At 52.1% G+C, this 16,910-nt stretch overlaps 1 protein-coding gene across 1 annotated transcript in view; it reads left to right on the top strand.

The window, feature by feature from the left end:
• Nucleotides 1-16,910, top strand: part of ALX4 (ALX homeobox 4) — a 45,520-nt gene that overhangs the window by 16,759 nt on the left and 11,851 nt on the right. Inside the window, exon 2 of the mRNA XM_072790512.1 lies at nt 15,810-16,120. Coding sequence (XP_072646613.1) covers nt 15,810-16,120 — 311 coding nt within the window. The remainder of the gene's footprint in view (nt 1-15,809; nt 16,121-16,910) is intronic.

Raw genomic sequence — 16,910 nt, 5'->3', positions numbered from 1 at the left:
ACTCCCTCTGGTAGAGAGCATGCTGTGTCTCCGGCAGGGATATGCATTCTTGCACTCTGCTTCATTCAAAACTCACAAACGTTCTGGGGTGTGGACAGTATTAGCCTCACTTTACAGGTGAGGAGACCCAGGCACACAGAGGCCAAGTCACACCCTTCAGCAGCAGAGCCACAGCTGGCTTGGGAGCCTTCCCCATAACCTACTAAATTTAGAACTCCCTCCACTTCTTGGGTAGGGAAAACCGACATTTCCTCATCTTTTGTTAAGTGCTAGCAAAGCGTGGCTTCAGGCCATCAAATTGTTGCCTCAAAGCCCCTGCTTTATAGAGATCTGGATTGGCCCCTAAAAATATCCCTCTCCCCTGAGGGCTGCCTAGGTGCCCCAGCTCTGTCCAGCACCCTACACTGTAATCAGTGCCTCCCTCACGACCGTGGGCCTTTTGAAGGAAGGAGTTCTTAATCAGGCTTTGTATTTCCACCACCGGGAACTTTGCGCAGAGCTGGTCCTCCAGAAATGTTGCTGAGTGAATGAATGAATGAATGAATGAATGAACGAACAAATGAATGAGTGCGTGAGTGAGTGAAGTAAATGATTGGCAAAATCAGAAATCAAGTCTGTCTGACTCCAAAGATTTCTCATTCATTTCATTTCGCCTGGGGCAGGATTTAAGCTTCTCCATTTGGCCTGCCTTGGGTCTGAAAAGTGCTATTTCAGTGTCTCCGTGGGGGTGGCTGGGGATGCAGACTTTCTCCCTATTGGTCAGGAGGGATGGAGGAGGGATGGAGGCTCAGAAGGGCTCTGTGGGAGATGTTGAGGGACAAGCCCCAGGCTGTATGGTTTGGTGGAGGTGGAGAGGAGCAAAACGCAGACAGACCACAGGGCTGATTTGAAGTCGGGAGACGGAGATCTTCCCCTAACAGGCTGTGGGATGGCCCAGAGTCTCCACATCCTCCCTGTAAGGTGTTGGGGGGGGGCGGGGCGTGTGGTCCCCAAGCTCTGGGGCTTCTAGCTGGGGTGAGGGGAGGGCTTGGGAGGCTCCTTCTGCTTCTCTGGCAGTGACTCGACCAGCCAGGCCAGCTCCCTGTAAGGTGCCAGGGTCTCCTCCAGCCATGGGAGGCCGAGCTTGGGGTTGAGACTAGGGCTGGGCTGGAAGGGAGGAGCCAGGAAACTTCAATGTCCTTGGGGAACAGCTAATGGGGCAGGGGGTGAGTTCTGGCTAAGGTCAAGACCCCCACCCCACCATACCAAACATCAAGAGTGTTCAATCATAATTGGGCTTTTCATGAAATTAGTGGATGGGTTGGTACCACTCAGAGGAATTATGTGATTGTTTTTATTATTGTCCCCAGCCCTGGGGGGAGACTCCCGTCTCAGACTCCTCCATGGTAATTAATTAGGACCTGCCTGGCCTGAGAGTTAGAGGTGTCCTGTTTTACCATAAAATGTAGCATGTCTTTGGTTTTCAACATTCAGTTCAAGGCCACACCATCACTGAAGCCTCCCTGGACCTTTTCAAGCAAAACTGACCATCCTTCTTATAGACCCTGCTGTGTGCAGGATGCAGGGCTCTTGCCCTTGGGCCCCAGGACAATTAGCCACTGTTACCCATCTGTCCTCTCCATAAGGCCACGACCAAGGGGAAATGGTCCATAAATGGACACCTGAGTGGACCGAGTGATGAGGGCGTGAAGAGATGCAAACCCAGACACGGTATCAAGAGATGATGAGAAAAGGAACTTGGGGGTGGAAGCTGAGAGGTGGAGGGGACCTAGCCCTGGGTAGAGTGAGCCGAAACCAGCACACAGACCCTAAGGAACACTAGCTAGGGAACTTACTTTTTTTTTTTTTCCAATTTTTTGATTGTGATGAAAGAGACCTGTAACATAAAACAGTTCTTAAAACTATTTTTTTAATATTTTTTAAATTTATTTATTCATGAGAGACACACAGAGAGAAGCAGAGACACAGGCAGGGGAGAAGCAGGCTCCCTGTGAGGGCCTGATGTGGGACTTGATCCCAGCACCCCAGGATCACGACCTGAGCCAAAGGTAGACACTGAGCCACCCGGGTGCCCCATTTTAAAACCATTTTTTAATTGGGGAATAATTAGCACCTGAACTATTTTTAAGTACACAGTTCAGTGGTATTAAATATGTGAATAATGTTGTACAACCATCACCGCCATTTATCTCCAGAGCTCTTCTCATCCTGGAAAAGCAAAACTCTATTCCCACTAACCACTAACTTGCCACCCCCTCCCAGCCCCTGGCAACCACCATTTTCTCTTTGTGAACTTTTTTTTTTAAGATTGTATTTATTTATTCATGAGAGACACACACAGAGAGAGAGGCAGAGACATAGACAGAGGGAAAAGCAGGCTTCCTGTGGGGAGCCTGATGCAGGACTCGATCCCAGGACCCCAGGATCACGCCCCGAGCCAAGGGCAGACGCTCAACCACTGAGCCACCCAGGGGCCCCCTCTCTGTGAACTTGACCACTCCAGGTACCTCACAGGAACAGAGGCTTTTCTGTGACTGGCTTATTTCATGTATCAGCCTGTCCTCAAGGTTCATCCATGTTGTGGCATAGATCAGAATTCCCTTCCTTTTTAAGGCTGAATAATATTCCATTGTAGGGAGAGACCACAGTTTGCTTATCCATTCATCTGCCATGCACGTATTTTAGCTATTGTCAGAGGCTTTCTTATAATTCCCTTTTCTTCCTTTTTTTTTTTTTTTTTTTTTTGAGACAAGGAAACCTCACTCATTCATATCAGTTGTAAGCAAGGTGAAATTATAATGGCCTCAAAAAATAAAGTACTTCTTTTACTTTTAAGTTCCAACGGTAGCTTGACCTCGGCTAACAAAATATGCCTCCTACAGGTCTTAGAAATGCTGCTAGAAAAATCACGTGCTCCGATTGGGTCACCAGGAGCTTCCGTGGAAATGAGGGTTTTCAGAGGGCTGGAGAAGCAAGGTTCATTCCCAGAGCTGACATCTGCCTTGGGATTTTGCTGTCGGTGTGCAGGCCCATTTGTGAAGGCGGGGATGGCAGTGGCTGCCAAGGACACTCCTTCACACGCCCTGTTCAAATCCCTACTGATGCTGCCTTCAGAAAGGTGATTCCTGTGTAAGGTGGTTTCTTCCCATTCACACCCACATCCTTTTTTTTTTTTTTTTTTTTTTGTAGTCCTAATCTTTTTTTTTAATTTAAATTTTAAATGGAGGTATAATTAACATAGAACATTATATCATTTTCAGGTTTACAACATAATGATTTGATATTTGGATATGTCAAGAAATGATCGCCACAGTAAGTCTAGCTAACACCTGTCACCTTCCGTAGTTGCAATACAGTTTTTTCCTTGGGATGAGAACTCTCGAGATCTACTCTCTTAGCAATTTTCAAATATATAATACAGCATGATCCACATACTTCTTTCTTTAAAAAAACTTTTTCTTTGGCCACAGTTTCAGACTAAGAGAAAAGTTAGAAGCAGAGGACAAAGAATTGCGGGTCCTTATTGCACCAAGTCTTTCTGTATTTGTGTGATCCCCAACCCCTCTTGCAGGCTCTCTGCATATACATGCATGTAGTGATTTACACGCACACACACATACATGTTGTTTCCTTGCACACTGCTTAAGAGGGAGCTGCACACACATAACCCCTTCCTCTGAATCCTTCCGTTTTTAGAGGAGAACAAATGCAAAACAAGACAGTGTGCTGGGGAGAGGATTGATGGGGTGCAGGCTGGGGGATGGAGGAGACCCCGAAGCTGAGGTCCCAAGAGAAAAGCATGGGTCCCCATTTGAGATCCCAGATGTTCGAAGGAGTTGTCTTGGGGCTGGCACTGAAGGTGGGACGGTTGGTGAGAAAAGCATCTGAGAGGAGCCGCTTCCTGGGACTCTTGATCTTGTTCTTTCCTCTTGACCTCATCTCCTGGCTGCCCCATCCCAGCCTTGCATGGAGCCTCTGCCCCCCAGAGGCTCTTCTCTGTCCTGCAGAGAAGATGCCCCAGGCAGGAGGTTAGAGCCCTAGCTCTGCCTCTGACCACTTGTAGGTTCTTGGATGAGCCACTAACTCCCACAGGCTGCAGGTTCTGGATGCATTTCACATGGTGGCTGCGTGGTGGTGGCCTGATGGATGATGTCCCGGTCGTGGGTCCAGCACAAGGCCAAGTCACTGGTTTTTCGGGAAAGCGCGCTGCTAGTTCCTTTTCCTTCTTGGGCCCTGGGCAGCCCCCTTCAGCCTCTGGGCCCCAAGAAGACCACCCCCCAGCCAGTGTGAAAAGGACGAAGAGAGCTTCTGTGTGCGGGTGGCGCAGCGGTTGGGGGCTGCTTCCCCTGCCCCTGTGATGCCCCCCGCCCCCATCCAGGAGAACCCACAGACGAGTTGGCAACAGATCTGCCCACAACGTAGAAAGCCAGCTGGGTGAGAAACCACCAGGCGTGTTGGGGGGGCCTTTGCATGGCTCCTTCGCCAGCAGCTGGAGGACCCAGATTCCCCAGGGTCCCCACCAAGGGAGGTGGCTTTAGGAAATAAGCCACCACTCAGTTGCTGGTGACATTCAAGGAGTCCTGTCTCTCTGTGTCTCTGTGGAGTGAGGACTCTCATGAGAGCCCCCGTGTGGGAGTTTTGAGGGGGTTGATTTCAGTCGAGAACGTGAGAACCCCCAGAACTGGAGGGGAAATGTGCTCTGTGGGGAAGGGCAGGGACGCATCTCGTTCATCTCCGCTGTGACCCCCTTGTGGTGCCAGGATAGTGGCAGACACATAGTAGGGCCAGAGAGCTGCTTGTTTGGCAAACCCTCTCAGGTGGGGCGTTGGTCTTGGAGCAAACTTCCAGAAACCTCCGCAAGGCTTGGGGGCCCTGGGGACCACCTTCTGCCCCCAAGGAACTTAGTTGGGACTGCAGTGCCTCCTGGTGGCAGGAGGAGCAACTGCAACCTTGATCCTGGCCAGCTGGGAGTGGGGCTCTGGAACCTTCCAGCAGGCAGGGGACCAGGAAACTCGCCTTGTGGTTGAGCATCGTGTCCCAGGGCCTGGGGACCCCTCCTCAGCTGTGACTTCCCAAGGAGAAGTGCCCCCTCCATAACTCCGTCCCCACTCCCTGGCAGGGAGCCAGGCAATATTTGTTGAAATGAGGACACAGAGAAGCCAAAAGGTCTGTGCAGGGCCATAGTGGCAGCAGGGTCACCTTTGGTCCTTTGTGCCCTGCCCTGTGGCTGGGTGGGTTTTTCATCCCACTCTCCTGCCCCCATGCCACAGCCACCCCATACAGCAGTGTGCGCTGACGGATCAAGGCCCTCCTGGGTCTGCAGCCCAGCCCTGTGGCCTGGATCCCTCCCCTATGAGTGCCCTTGGTCACCCCCCAGCAGGACGTACAGAACGAGCAAAGGCAGCAGGAGCCCAGGCCTGGGTCAAGACCCAGCGGTGCTTCAGGGAGGCCCTGCTCTGGACTGCTCACACTCGAGTGGAGGGTTGGGAGGGCGGGTACATACACAAGCACTGGAAAGCAAGGAATTAGTATTCAAGAGATAAGTCCAGTCCAGGGGTTATCCTTGCCCTGAATCTTGGGAGTCCGGTAAAAGCAACCCACAAAAGAAGGAATCTAACAGAGGAAAGATTTAACTTTGCTAGTAATAAAAATGTAAATTCAAACAAGAGCTCACTTTTTTTTTTTAAGAGCTCACTTTCATTTATCACGCTGGCAAAGATTTTTGAAACCCGATGACCGCCACTAGCCCTGAAGCAGGCAGGCATGCAAGTAGCTGAGGAACCGCCGTGGCTCCGAAAGACAGTTTGGCCGTGTTTATCAGAGACCTTCCAATGTGAATAGGCTCCAGTTGAGTTTTTCTAGTTCTTGGAGCTTCTTCTAACTTATTCACCATGAGGCACGCAAGATTTAACTATGACGATGTTCATCGCAGGCCTGTTATAATTTCAAACAATCAGAAACCCGGTTACCCAGCAGTAGGGGATTGGCTAAATAGAGCTTGTCCTTCTGGCGGAATAATATGCAGCCGTTAAAAATGATGTGATGGTAGAAGAATAGAGAACAGCATGGAAAGATGTCCTGGATATTGTGTTAGGTTAAAAAAAAGGCGTAGGAAAAACTGTGTCCCCTGGGTGTGTGTTTATGTGTGTGTGTTATACGGTTTTTTTTTTTTCTTGGTTTATCTTCACTTAGCTTATTGATTTTTAACATTTTTCCATATGGAACATGGATAATGATTATATTTGTGTGGTGTTCTGGGGGAGTGAAAGTGGGTCTGTGGGACTAGAATCGAGGTGGCGGGTGAGAGGAGATAAGTCTATACAGCAGGCAGACGTTAGTCCTGTCTGGGCAATCATAAATACCACAGTAAGTCTGATTTGTAAGGTTGGCATATTTAGCAAACAAACAAAAAAAAACTAAACAAGATTTTTTTTAAAAAAAAGCCCTAACAATAAAACCAAAATGCTCCGTTAAATTTGAATTTCAAAGTAACAAGGAAAAATTTTTACTTTCAGTATTTCCCAAGCAGTATTTAGGACATATGTATATTAAAAATAATTCACTGTTTCTCTGAAATTCTAATTTAACTGAACACCCTGTGTTTTATCTGGCAATCCCAGTGAGAGCTCTGGGGGCTAGGGAAAGCCTTTAGAGAAGGTCACGTTATAATCAGATGTGCGTGTCTGGTTGTATTTGAGGGTGGTGGGCCTGACAGCAGAGAAACTCATTGGGAGGTGAACGTAAGCCTGTGGTCTGGAAGCCTCCAGTGCCCAAGAAAACTCAGAGGTATGGGGCACCCAGTTTGTGAGGACAGCGCCCAATCCCCACCACAAAAGTGGCCTTTCTCTGAAGCATCCCTACCCTTCTCTTCTTCCACCCACCCTTATTGGTGCTCATCTCTCACCTCCCAAAATTTCACGGCAGAGTCCAGCACCCTATGAAAGCAATCATGATTTGGGATTCTTCTTGGGGGTTTTTTAGAGATCTTATTTATTTATTTGACAGAGAGAGAGGGAGAAAGAGAGAGAGAGAGAGAGAGAGAGAACAGACCTCCTGCCAAGCGGGGACCCTGGAATCATGACCTGAGCCAAAGGCAGATGCTTAACCAACTGAGCCACCCAGGCACCCCTATCATTTGGGATTTTAATTGCTGCTTTCAAATAGTGTTTTAAAATGATAAAAGCAATTCTTGTTCATGGTGGGACAAATAGAAAATTAATTCAGACCAGAAAAGATAAAAGGAACATCAACCCATATATCTATATTCCCACCTCAGGAAACTTCTAGAATTTTCTAAGGATAGATACTCCATTCTCCTTTTTTTAAAGATGAGACTTACTTACTATAACAGGAACATCCTGCCAGATGCTAAAATGCTGTTCTTTTAGAACATCGGTTTCATTCATTGGCTCATCAAATGTTTATTGAACACCTACTGCCTACCAGCCACAATTAGTAGGCACTGGACAGGGGTAGACAAAGCAAATATATTCAGATATACTTCCCGTTTTATGGAAGGCAGAGAGAGACAATAAACAAAGGGGAAATATCCCAAATAAATACACAATAATGTGTGCTAGATGCCAAGAAAGAAACAATTTGCAGAATAAATATCAGGAAGGATCTTCTATTTATGAAAATAACATCCTTTGTTTAACCAATCTCCTATTACTGGGCATTTTGGTTATTTTTGGTTTTTCCATATAATGAACCTTCTCTCCAGCTAATTCTTTGTGCCCATCCGTAATTCTTTCTTTAGGATAAATTCTGGAAGTGGGATTTCTGGGTGAAGACATGCAAACTTTTCGTTCATTAGGTTTGTTTCGGTTTGGTTTGAGTTTTTCTCTGATATACTGAAACACAATTGCATATTTTTCTGTATAGTGTACATGCCTTTCATTTTTACAATAACGTGCTGCAAAATTAAAATCCGGGGGGTGTATAGTTTTTCGAATCTTCACAGATTCCTGTGCAGATTCACGTACTCCCCACCGCAGCTGGGGTGCAGGATGGGTCCCCATCCTGGCCCTGTGTGGTCAAGCCCTCCTCCCCCCCAGCCCCTGGCAACCAGTGATCTGTTCTCCATCCTCAGGCTGTTGTCTTTCCCAGGATGTCATATGATAAATAAGTGGAGTCATACATATGTAAATTTTGAGTCTGGCTTCTTTTACAGACCATAATGCTGCTTTTGAGAGTTACTTCATGCCTTTGTCTGGATAATACCTCACTCCTTCTATCTCTGAGTCCTATCCTCTTGCACAGAGGTTCCAAGTTTGCTTATCCATTCACCTGTTAGGGGACATTTAGGTTGTTTCCCGTTTGGGATGATTCTGAGCAAAACTGCTGTAAATATTTGCAGGCAGGTTTGGTGTTTTTCCTCTGAAAATAAGTCTTCGTGTCTCCCGGGCCAATGCCTCGCAGTGGAGCTGCTGGGTCACATGGGGAGCGTGTGTCTAATCGTGTAACTGCTGCTCGGTTTTCCCACCAGTGACATGGGAGTTTCCCTTGCTCCTCGGCCCCGTCATCACCTGGTGCCATCGGGTTTTCCACCTCCTTTGCAGTAGGTGCGTGGTGCTCTCTCCCTGTAGCTTGCATTTCCAGGCTGGATGATAGGTGGAGAGTCTTTTCATGCTTTTTTGCCACCTGTATGTCTTCCCGGGTGAAGTGTCTATGTAGATGTTTCATCCACTTTTTTGTGTGTCTTTTCCCTTTTCTCTTTTCTGTTAACTAAACCCCACACTTTATTCAGAGGTCACTGGTTTTTTCCTGATGTCCCTTTCCTGGGACCCAATCCAGGACACACAAGTAGGCCACAAGTCTCCTTACCCTCCCGTGGTCTGTGACAGTCTCTCAGACCTCCTGTGTTTTAAGAGACATTTTTGGAGCTTGTGTTGGGGAGCAGGGGTTCAGCTACATCACCTGCGGGTGGCTGGCCTGAGCACCTGAGCTTCCACCTCCTGCCGTCCTCCGCAGATGGGCAGCTCCCCAAGGGCAGGGACGCCGGCTGCCTCTACCCGGTGAGACCACGTTCCCTGAAATGTCTCCTCAGTTACTGCTGCCCCTTCGGCATTATTTATTGGGCCCGGAGCTAAACCAGGGACGGCCAGGCTGAGCTCCGGATGGAGCCCAGTGGCAGATGAGGTGGGCTGGGGACGTGATCAATGGCTCACCTTTAACCTTCGCCCCTACCCCCACACGACTGTTTGGACAGCAGTGGGTTTAGTCGGTGCCCTTTAAATAGCATGAAAGGGCCTCATGCTGGCCTGTTTTGTTTAAGGAGATTACATCGGCGCTGTGCACTCTGCCACAGGGTGTGCGAGGCCAGCTCACCCGAGAACAGAGCGAGCCGCATGTCCCCCACAAAGCAGATGTTTGGAGGAAAAATAGATGTAATCAAAACCATGGAGGATAAAATTACTCAGACCCCTTAGACATACACTCCATATGCATGGGCCTGTGCACAACTACACACACACACATACACACACACACACACACACACACACACACTGCTCCTATGTCCATACTCACCTATGCGTGTCTGCAGAGTAACGCTCACTTGCACAAATCCCCGTACACAGCAGCACACATCCTACTTGTGGGCCTGCTCACTGCACAGACCCATCCGCAGGCAACCACACATGTGTTCCCCACACCCATTCACAACTGCAGAGTGGTGCCACATGCCCGAGGGCACCCATCCGCGCACACAGAACCAAATACACACAAAGAGGCCTCCAGCACCCTCCCCGCTTCAGAAGTACCCTCTCTTGAAATCACAGTCATGAAGAATTCTAAAAATTTAAAAATCACAGTCACTTTCAGAAATCTCTCAAGGGCTTCTGTATCAAAAAAAAAAAAATGGTTAGGGGGCTAGTGTGACATCACCGGGCTGAACCAGGACAAGCAGCAGAGGGTAAGGGAAGGAGGAGAGGTTTTCCATCTCTTGTATTTCTCGGAGTTCCGGCAGAGGTTGGAGGGACCTTCCGGGGCTCCTGACTAGGACTATATCCTTGAACCAAATGCTTCTACTTCATCAGAAGTGGCTGATGGGAATATGTACCTAGGGCTGTTCGAAGGGCTTGCCGCACCATCGTGGCTGCCATTGCATGCAGACCTTGGGCGGGGCAGCCGTGGATTCTTCTTGATGTTTTGTGTATGCACATGACTCGATTCCTCTGGGCCGTCTGGGGTTTATATCCACATCGGGACATTCCATTGGGAAGCTGCAGATCGGAATTACATGGTCTTGGGCCCCAGAACGAGGACAGAGCCCTCTCAGGAGAGGGGCACCAACATGGTGCCAGGGCTGAGTGCATATGGAAGGAAGGAAGGGGGAAGCCAGGACCTGCAGGCAGGTGGCCTGGACCCCGGGGGCTCAGTTACTGCTCAGCCTCGTGCGGCACGGTGCTCTCGTCCCTGAAGAAGCCTGGCCCTGAAGCAGGGCAAGCTGAGGGTCTCCCAGGGGCCTTTATCCCACTGTGGCCACGTGGTGGGGATGGAGCTGGCTCCCGGCAGATCTGGGAGCCACTTTGGGACTGGCTTCCCTGGATGTTTAAATTCTAGAGCCTCTTCTGTGAATGCCACCTCTTGCTTCTCCCCCTGTCCCCTGACACCCTTCAGTGTCTGTTGGCCGTCTCCCCCTCCCCTTCGGCCAGTCATCCCCTCCTGCTCCTTCCGCTGCCAGCTGTCCGTGGAGGCATTCGTGATTGCAAGCCTCTTTCTCACGTATCCTACCCACCTATCTCCTCCTCGTCTGACAGGATGAATTGGCTCATTCATTTGTTCCACAAACCCTTTCTGCGTGCAGCTGGCTCACAGTAGCACATGAAGGTAGCTGGACAGAGTGAGAGCCCGTAGTATTTGGTTGCTAGAAGTCGTTCACTTATTCTTCAGCAACTTCTCGCTGTACATCTGCCATCAGCCCCATCCTGGGCTCAGCCCAGAGTCAGCGACATGAGTTTCCAACCCTTGGGGAACTGAGGTTCTCTAGCAGGAAACGGACACTCGGGGCTTGATTAGATACTAGTCAGAAACCCAGGCAGGAACTGGAGAGGCTGAGCAGAGGATAAAGGGATCCATAGGGTTGTCGCAGTCTGGGAGGACTTCCTGGAGGAGCTGGCTCTTGCCTGGATCTTGGAGGTCAGCTGGCAAGGAGGGCATTCCAGGCAGGTGGCCAGGGGTGCAGGGGAGAGAGACCAATGGGGTCCGTGGTGACCTTTGATCGAGGGTACTTCCTTGTGAGTTGTGGGGTCGTCTGTTTTCAGCGGCTGCCTTGTTGAGGAGGGCGCTGCAGGGCGACTGGATCCTGACCAAGCACCCAGGCCTGGGGCCACCCGCCTGACTCTCCACCCAGCTCCTCAGGATCATATGATTGGGGAGCAAAGTGCTGGCTTTGCCCGGGGCCCAGCACCACCCCGCAGCCCATCCCTGGCACCTCCTGTGTCAGTCTTGTTAAATGTGGGGCCACCTGAGAACAGGAGTCAAAACCACAGCTGTTTAGTCAGGACAGAGGACTCGGGGAGGTGTGGTGGCCATCCCGGGAAGGGCCCTGCAGAGCTGGAGCCGGGACCAGTGAGCCACACTGTCTGAGAGACAGACATGGGCTGGACCTCAGGATGAAAGGCCTGGCTGTCCTGATGGCAGCGAGCTGGCCGTCACCGCAGCCCGCGCGGCAGCACCTGCTGGAGATGCTGCAGGTTGGAAAGAGTTTGCAATAGACCCCCCTCTTCACCCTGAGTCTGGGATCTTCGAAATGAGCCCCTGAGAGGGCCTTGGCTTGTCATTCTGACCCATTGGGTGGGCCATGGAACCTTGGGGAATTGTTCTTTGTCATTGAAACTAGAGACCCGGCCTCCAGATTTAAAGCAAAATGATCAGTAGTGAAGACTGAGGTGAGGAGGCTTTCTTCCCTCTTCTTTGAGGAGCCGAAGCATCTGTTTGCCAGAATTCCTTCCATCCCTAAGCCTTCCCAATTGGCCGACGTTTGCCTGGATGCAGACAGGTCCGCATCCCTGTCCCCTCTTCTCACCACCCCACACCCTCAGGGAAGGCCCCGGTGGTGACTTGGGCAGGAGGGACACTCCACTGGGCTGAGGCGGTGCCACAGCCCTGCCACCCCCCCCTCCGCCCCCGGCTCCAGATGGGGCACAGCCGCTGCATATGCAGAGGAGACTCTGTGATGTGAGAAGAGTCATCCGAGGTGACGGGCACCTCATGGTAGAGCGGGGGCCAAGAGCGGACCTCCAGCTCCTGGTCCGGTGGCCTTTGTGCACACTGTGCTGTCTCCCCGTTTCTCCCCCACTCCTTGGGTCTCAGTGGTACGAGAAACTGGATTCTTACTTCTCGCCATAGAAGACTGGAGGCTCTGCTGTCTGCCCACTGGCTAAGACCAGACCTAGGTCAACACGGAGGGGCTCCTCTCAGGGGCCGTGTCTTCCCCTCCTCATCCTCAGGCTGGTCCTTCTGCCCCCCAGGAGGAGCAGAGCAGGACTCCTCGATTATGGGAGCTCCCTGCATTCCTCTGGCCCTACCCCGTCTCCCCGGGAAAAGGCCCCAAGCCACAGGGTAGGAATAGAGGACAGATCCAGGACCTAGAGGCCGTGCTTTGTCACTTATTAGCACACATTCCCTGCTCTCTCTGGCATGAGCTTCCCACCAGTTAAAACTAGGAGTTTAAGCTGCTCCCTGCAACCCTCGGTTTCTGTAACATGCAGCTCCCCGTGCAGCCCGGGCAGCCCGGGCCCCTGTTGCTGTGCGGGGTGGTCCCCGTCCCAGGCCGGATGCCAGAGGACACTCTGAGGGTCTGTGGGGTCATGGGATGGGGCCTGGAGATCAGTGCAGGAGGGGCAGGGCCTGCCCCCCAGTCTGGCCTCCAGGAAATTGCATAACAGAGATGTTTATTTTTGGTGAGGCTGGGTGGGATTTCTTCTCTTAAAAAAAAAAAAAAAACCCAAAACATAAAACTTGTTTGTCTGCCAGCAAGATAAATATCTTCGCTGAAAGCTCTTGGCCCCACTGCCAGCTGCAGTTTGCATAATGTTGTCACTGAAGCCGTGGCGGTCTGCGTGTGCCCGGGCTCGCGTGGGTGTCCCCCGCAGGAGGCCTGGGGGCCGTCACCCTCCCCCTTTGCATCAGCGTGGTTGGTGGCCTCCAGCAGTGGGCTCCAGGCACTCACCTCCACTCCCTTCCTCGGTGCCCTGGAGAGAGAGGTGGGGATGCCAGGCCGATGTCCCTCCCACCTCCCCAGCATCGAGAGAGCCCCCAGGGCACACAGAAAGCTACGAGGAGAGCCAGCCCGAACCCTCAGCCCCCAGGATGTGGACGCTGTCAGGGGACCTGAGCGGGAGGCACTGTCCTGATCCTTCGTGCCCACCGCTTAGACCCCTGCCCTGCAGAGGGGCTCACACCAAACACACGTGCTGGTGTCAATCGGAGCCGGTACTTGTGCTTCTCAGAGGCTCCCCGGAGGCCTTACTACTCTGTGCTTGCGCCCCGCACACGACCGCGCTCCACGGGAGTCACGGCCCCGAGAAGGGCTCCCACGCGTCTCCCAGGCCAGCACCTGCACCCGTCTCTGCACGCGGATGCTCTGGGGAGGGCCTGCCTGCTGGGAAGGCGTCTCCAGGGCCAGAGCCCCCTGCTGCTCGGAAGTCCATCCCAGAACTGGGGATACCATGACGGGCAGCAACCTACGCAGCCCGCACCGCCGTGCTAAGGGCTTTGCTTGGTGGCCTCCTTAATCCCACACCACCCCAGGAGGGAGATCCCACAGGTATCTTCATCCCCATTTTATAGGTGGGGAAACTGAGGCACGAAGCTGATAAGGGAACTGTCCTAGTACACAGCTGGAGTGCAGTATGTGTGGGATTCATATCCTTCACCGGCTCCAGAGACCGTGCTCTAACCTTGATTCTTTTTTTTTTTTTTTAATTCATGAGAGACACAGAGAGAGGCAGAGACACAGGCAGAGGGAGAAGCAGGCTCCCTTTAGGAGCCCGATGCAGGACTCGATCCCAGGACCCCAGGATCACGACCTGAGCCGAAGGCAGACGCTCAACCACTGAGCTCCCCAGGTGTCCCTCTAACCTTGATTCTGAGGCCAGTGCGTCTGCCCAGGGGGCTCACTGGGCCATTTGGACGCGGACAAGTTACTCCCGCCCCCGCCCCGGCACCCCCGCTGGCCTCCACGTCCTCACCCCTGACTTCCGTAGATCCACCGCTCCTTTCCAGCGCTGGGCGACTGGGAATCAGCCCGCGTAGCCGCGTCCTGGCAGATGGCAGTGGCCATGCACCCAGGCCGCCAGTTTAGTGTGAATCTGCCGGGGCACTCGTGTCAGCGTCCCCGGGGATGCAGGTGGGGACGCAGGTGCCGCCCGGGCTCCTTAATAAATGCACCACTTACCTGGAGGAGGCAGGACCCTGCGTGGGCGGTAGGTGAAGCCCTGGGAGGGGGCGGGGCGTGACCCCTGGCGCTGGATCCTTTGGGGGCAGGGGGTTCTCCACACTCCTGCTGAGCCTAAGCGGGACCAGGCCAGGACAGGACAGGAGGGGCATTCCCGTCTGCCTCGACACTGCCTTCCTCCTCGCCGCCACCCCACTGGGCCAGATGCGGATGCTGAATTAGTTTTCCCTTCTCCGGGAGTCTGAGGCACTGGGTTGGCATTCCCCATATCCAAAGCAAAAGTCCTGGCAAAGGGAATACTTCTAGAAGGAGGAGCCTAGAGTCAGTGGGGGTGGGGATTCAAGGTCTGAGAGATCAGATTGGCTGAGCCAGAGTCATATTATGTTGGTGCTGAAGGGGGTCCACTCTGAGATGATGGCAAAGAGGCTCAGAGATGGAAATGGATCTGCCCAAAGTCACACAGCATGGTAATGGCAAGCCGGGATTATGTATTTTTTTATTGGAGTTCGATTTGCCAACCTATAGCATAACACCCAGTGCTCATCCCGTCAAGTGCCCCCCTCAGTGCCCGTCGCCCAGTCACCCCATCCCCCCGCCCACCTCCCCTCCACCACCCCTTGTTCGTTTCCCAGAGTTAGGAGTCTCTCATGTTCTGTCTCCCTCTCTGATATTCCCCACTCATTTTCTCTCCTTTCCCCTTTATTCCCTTTCACTATTTTTTATATTCCCCAAATGAACAAGACCGTATAATGTTTGTTCTTCTCAGATTGACTTACTTCACTCAGCATGATACCCTCCAGTTCCACCCACGTCGAAGTAAATGGTGGGTATTTGTCGTTTCTAATGGCTGAGGAATATTCCATTGTATATATAGGCCACATCTTCTTCATCCATTCATCTTTCGATGGACACCGAGGCTCCTTCCACAGTTTGGCTATTGTGGACATTGCTGCTAGAAACATCGGGGTGCAGGTGTCCCGGTGTTTCATTGCATCTGTATCTTTGGGGTAAATGCCCAGCAGTGCAATTGCTGGGTCGTAGGGCAGTTCTACTGTTAACCCTTTGAGGAACCTCCACACAGTCTTCCAGAGTGGCTGCACCAGTTCACATTCCCACCAACAGTGTAAGAGGGTTCCCCTTTCTCCACATCCTCTCCAACATTTGTGGTTTCCTGCCTTGTTAATTTTCCCCATTCTCACTGGTGTGAGGTGGTATCTCATTGTGGTTTTGATTTGTATTTCCCTGATGGCAAGTGATGCGGAGCAAGCCGGGATTAGAACCCGGGCCTCCTGACCTCGAATCCAGTGGGACGCTGAGAGGGGACTGGCTGAGGGAGGGCCCTTCTCTCTTGCTCAGTTCAGCCACTGGTTTCTGACCTCATTTCTTCCCTCCTCCTCACCCCCAGCCAAAGAGAGCTCCCTGGGTGAGCCAGAGTTGCCGCCCGACTCTGACACCGTGGGGATGGACAGCAGCTACCTCAGTGTGAAGGAGGCTGGAGTGAAGGGGCCCCAGGACCGGGCCAGCGCCGACCTCCCCAGCCCGCTGGAGAAGGCCGACTCTGAGAGCAACAAGGGCAAGAAGCGGAGGAACCGAACGACTTTCACCAGCTACCAGCTGGAGGAGCTGGAGAAGGTCTTCCAGAAGACCCACTACCCCGACGTGTACGCCCGGGAGCAGCTGGCCATGAGGACAGACCTCACCGAGGCCCGCGTGCAGGTCAGTGACGGCGCCCGGGGGTGGTGGTGGGAGAGGTGAGGGCCTGCCATCGGGCCGGTGGCCAAAGCTGGGACCACCTGACCATCCCTCAACTGCACCAGGGCTTTCTTTACCCCAGTCCCTGCTCCAACCAGAGCAAGTCTGCTTTTATCCGCCTGAATACCAGGCCTCTTGCTCTGGCAGGAGCAGGGACAGAAGAAGGAGGGCCCCGGGGGAGGTGCAGGAAGCCTATTAGTGTATTTCTGGGCTCTCTGTGGTATGGGTGTTCAGGCCCTTTCACAGAGGAGAAGATAACTCATCTATGCCCTCAAAAGCCTATCTCTTAGGAAGGAAGCAGGATAAACCTAAAGACATCCACTGCAGTCCAATGGGCAGAAGCAGAGAACAACCCAGCTCTTCATTTTGCCCAGGATGGCTGCCTCCTCCTCCACCATCATAGCTAAACCAGTAGCCCCCTACCACCATCCAGCCATCGAAACACCCAACACAACACAACCCAAACACCACAGTCAACCCAGCCTGACGTGGTTCAATACAATCCAACAGAACCCAACACAACACAACCCAAACAATGCAGTCAACCCAACCCAACACAGCTCAACACAACCCAACAGAACCCAACCCAACACAACATAACCCAAGCCAACACATTCAACCTAACACAACCCAACTCATCTCAAACCAACACGATACAACACAAGCAAATCAGGTCACCTTCTACCACACTGTCCTGTTTTGTCTTCTTTATAGAATTTATGACTGGCTTAAATTGTGTTTGTCTCCTCTCACT

Source organism: Canis lupus, chromosome 21 (genome assembly GCF_048164855.1).
Source record: "Canis lupus baileyi chromosome 21, mCanLup2.hap1, whole genome shotgun sequence".
Taxonomy (NCBI): Eukaryota; Metazoa; Chordata; class Mammalia; order Carnivora; family Canidae; genus Canis; species Canis lupus.
Note: the sequence above shows the minus strand (reverse complement) of the source record. Positions and strands in the feature narration are given on the sequence as shown.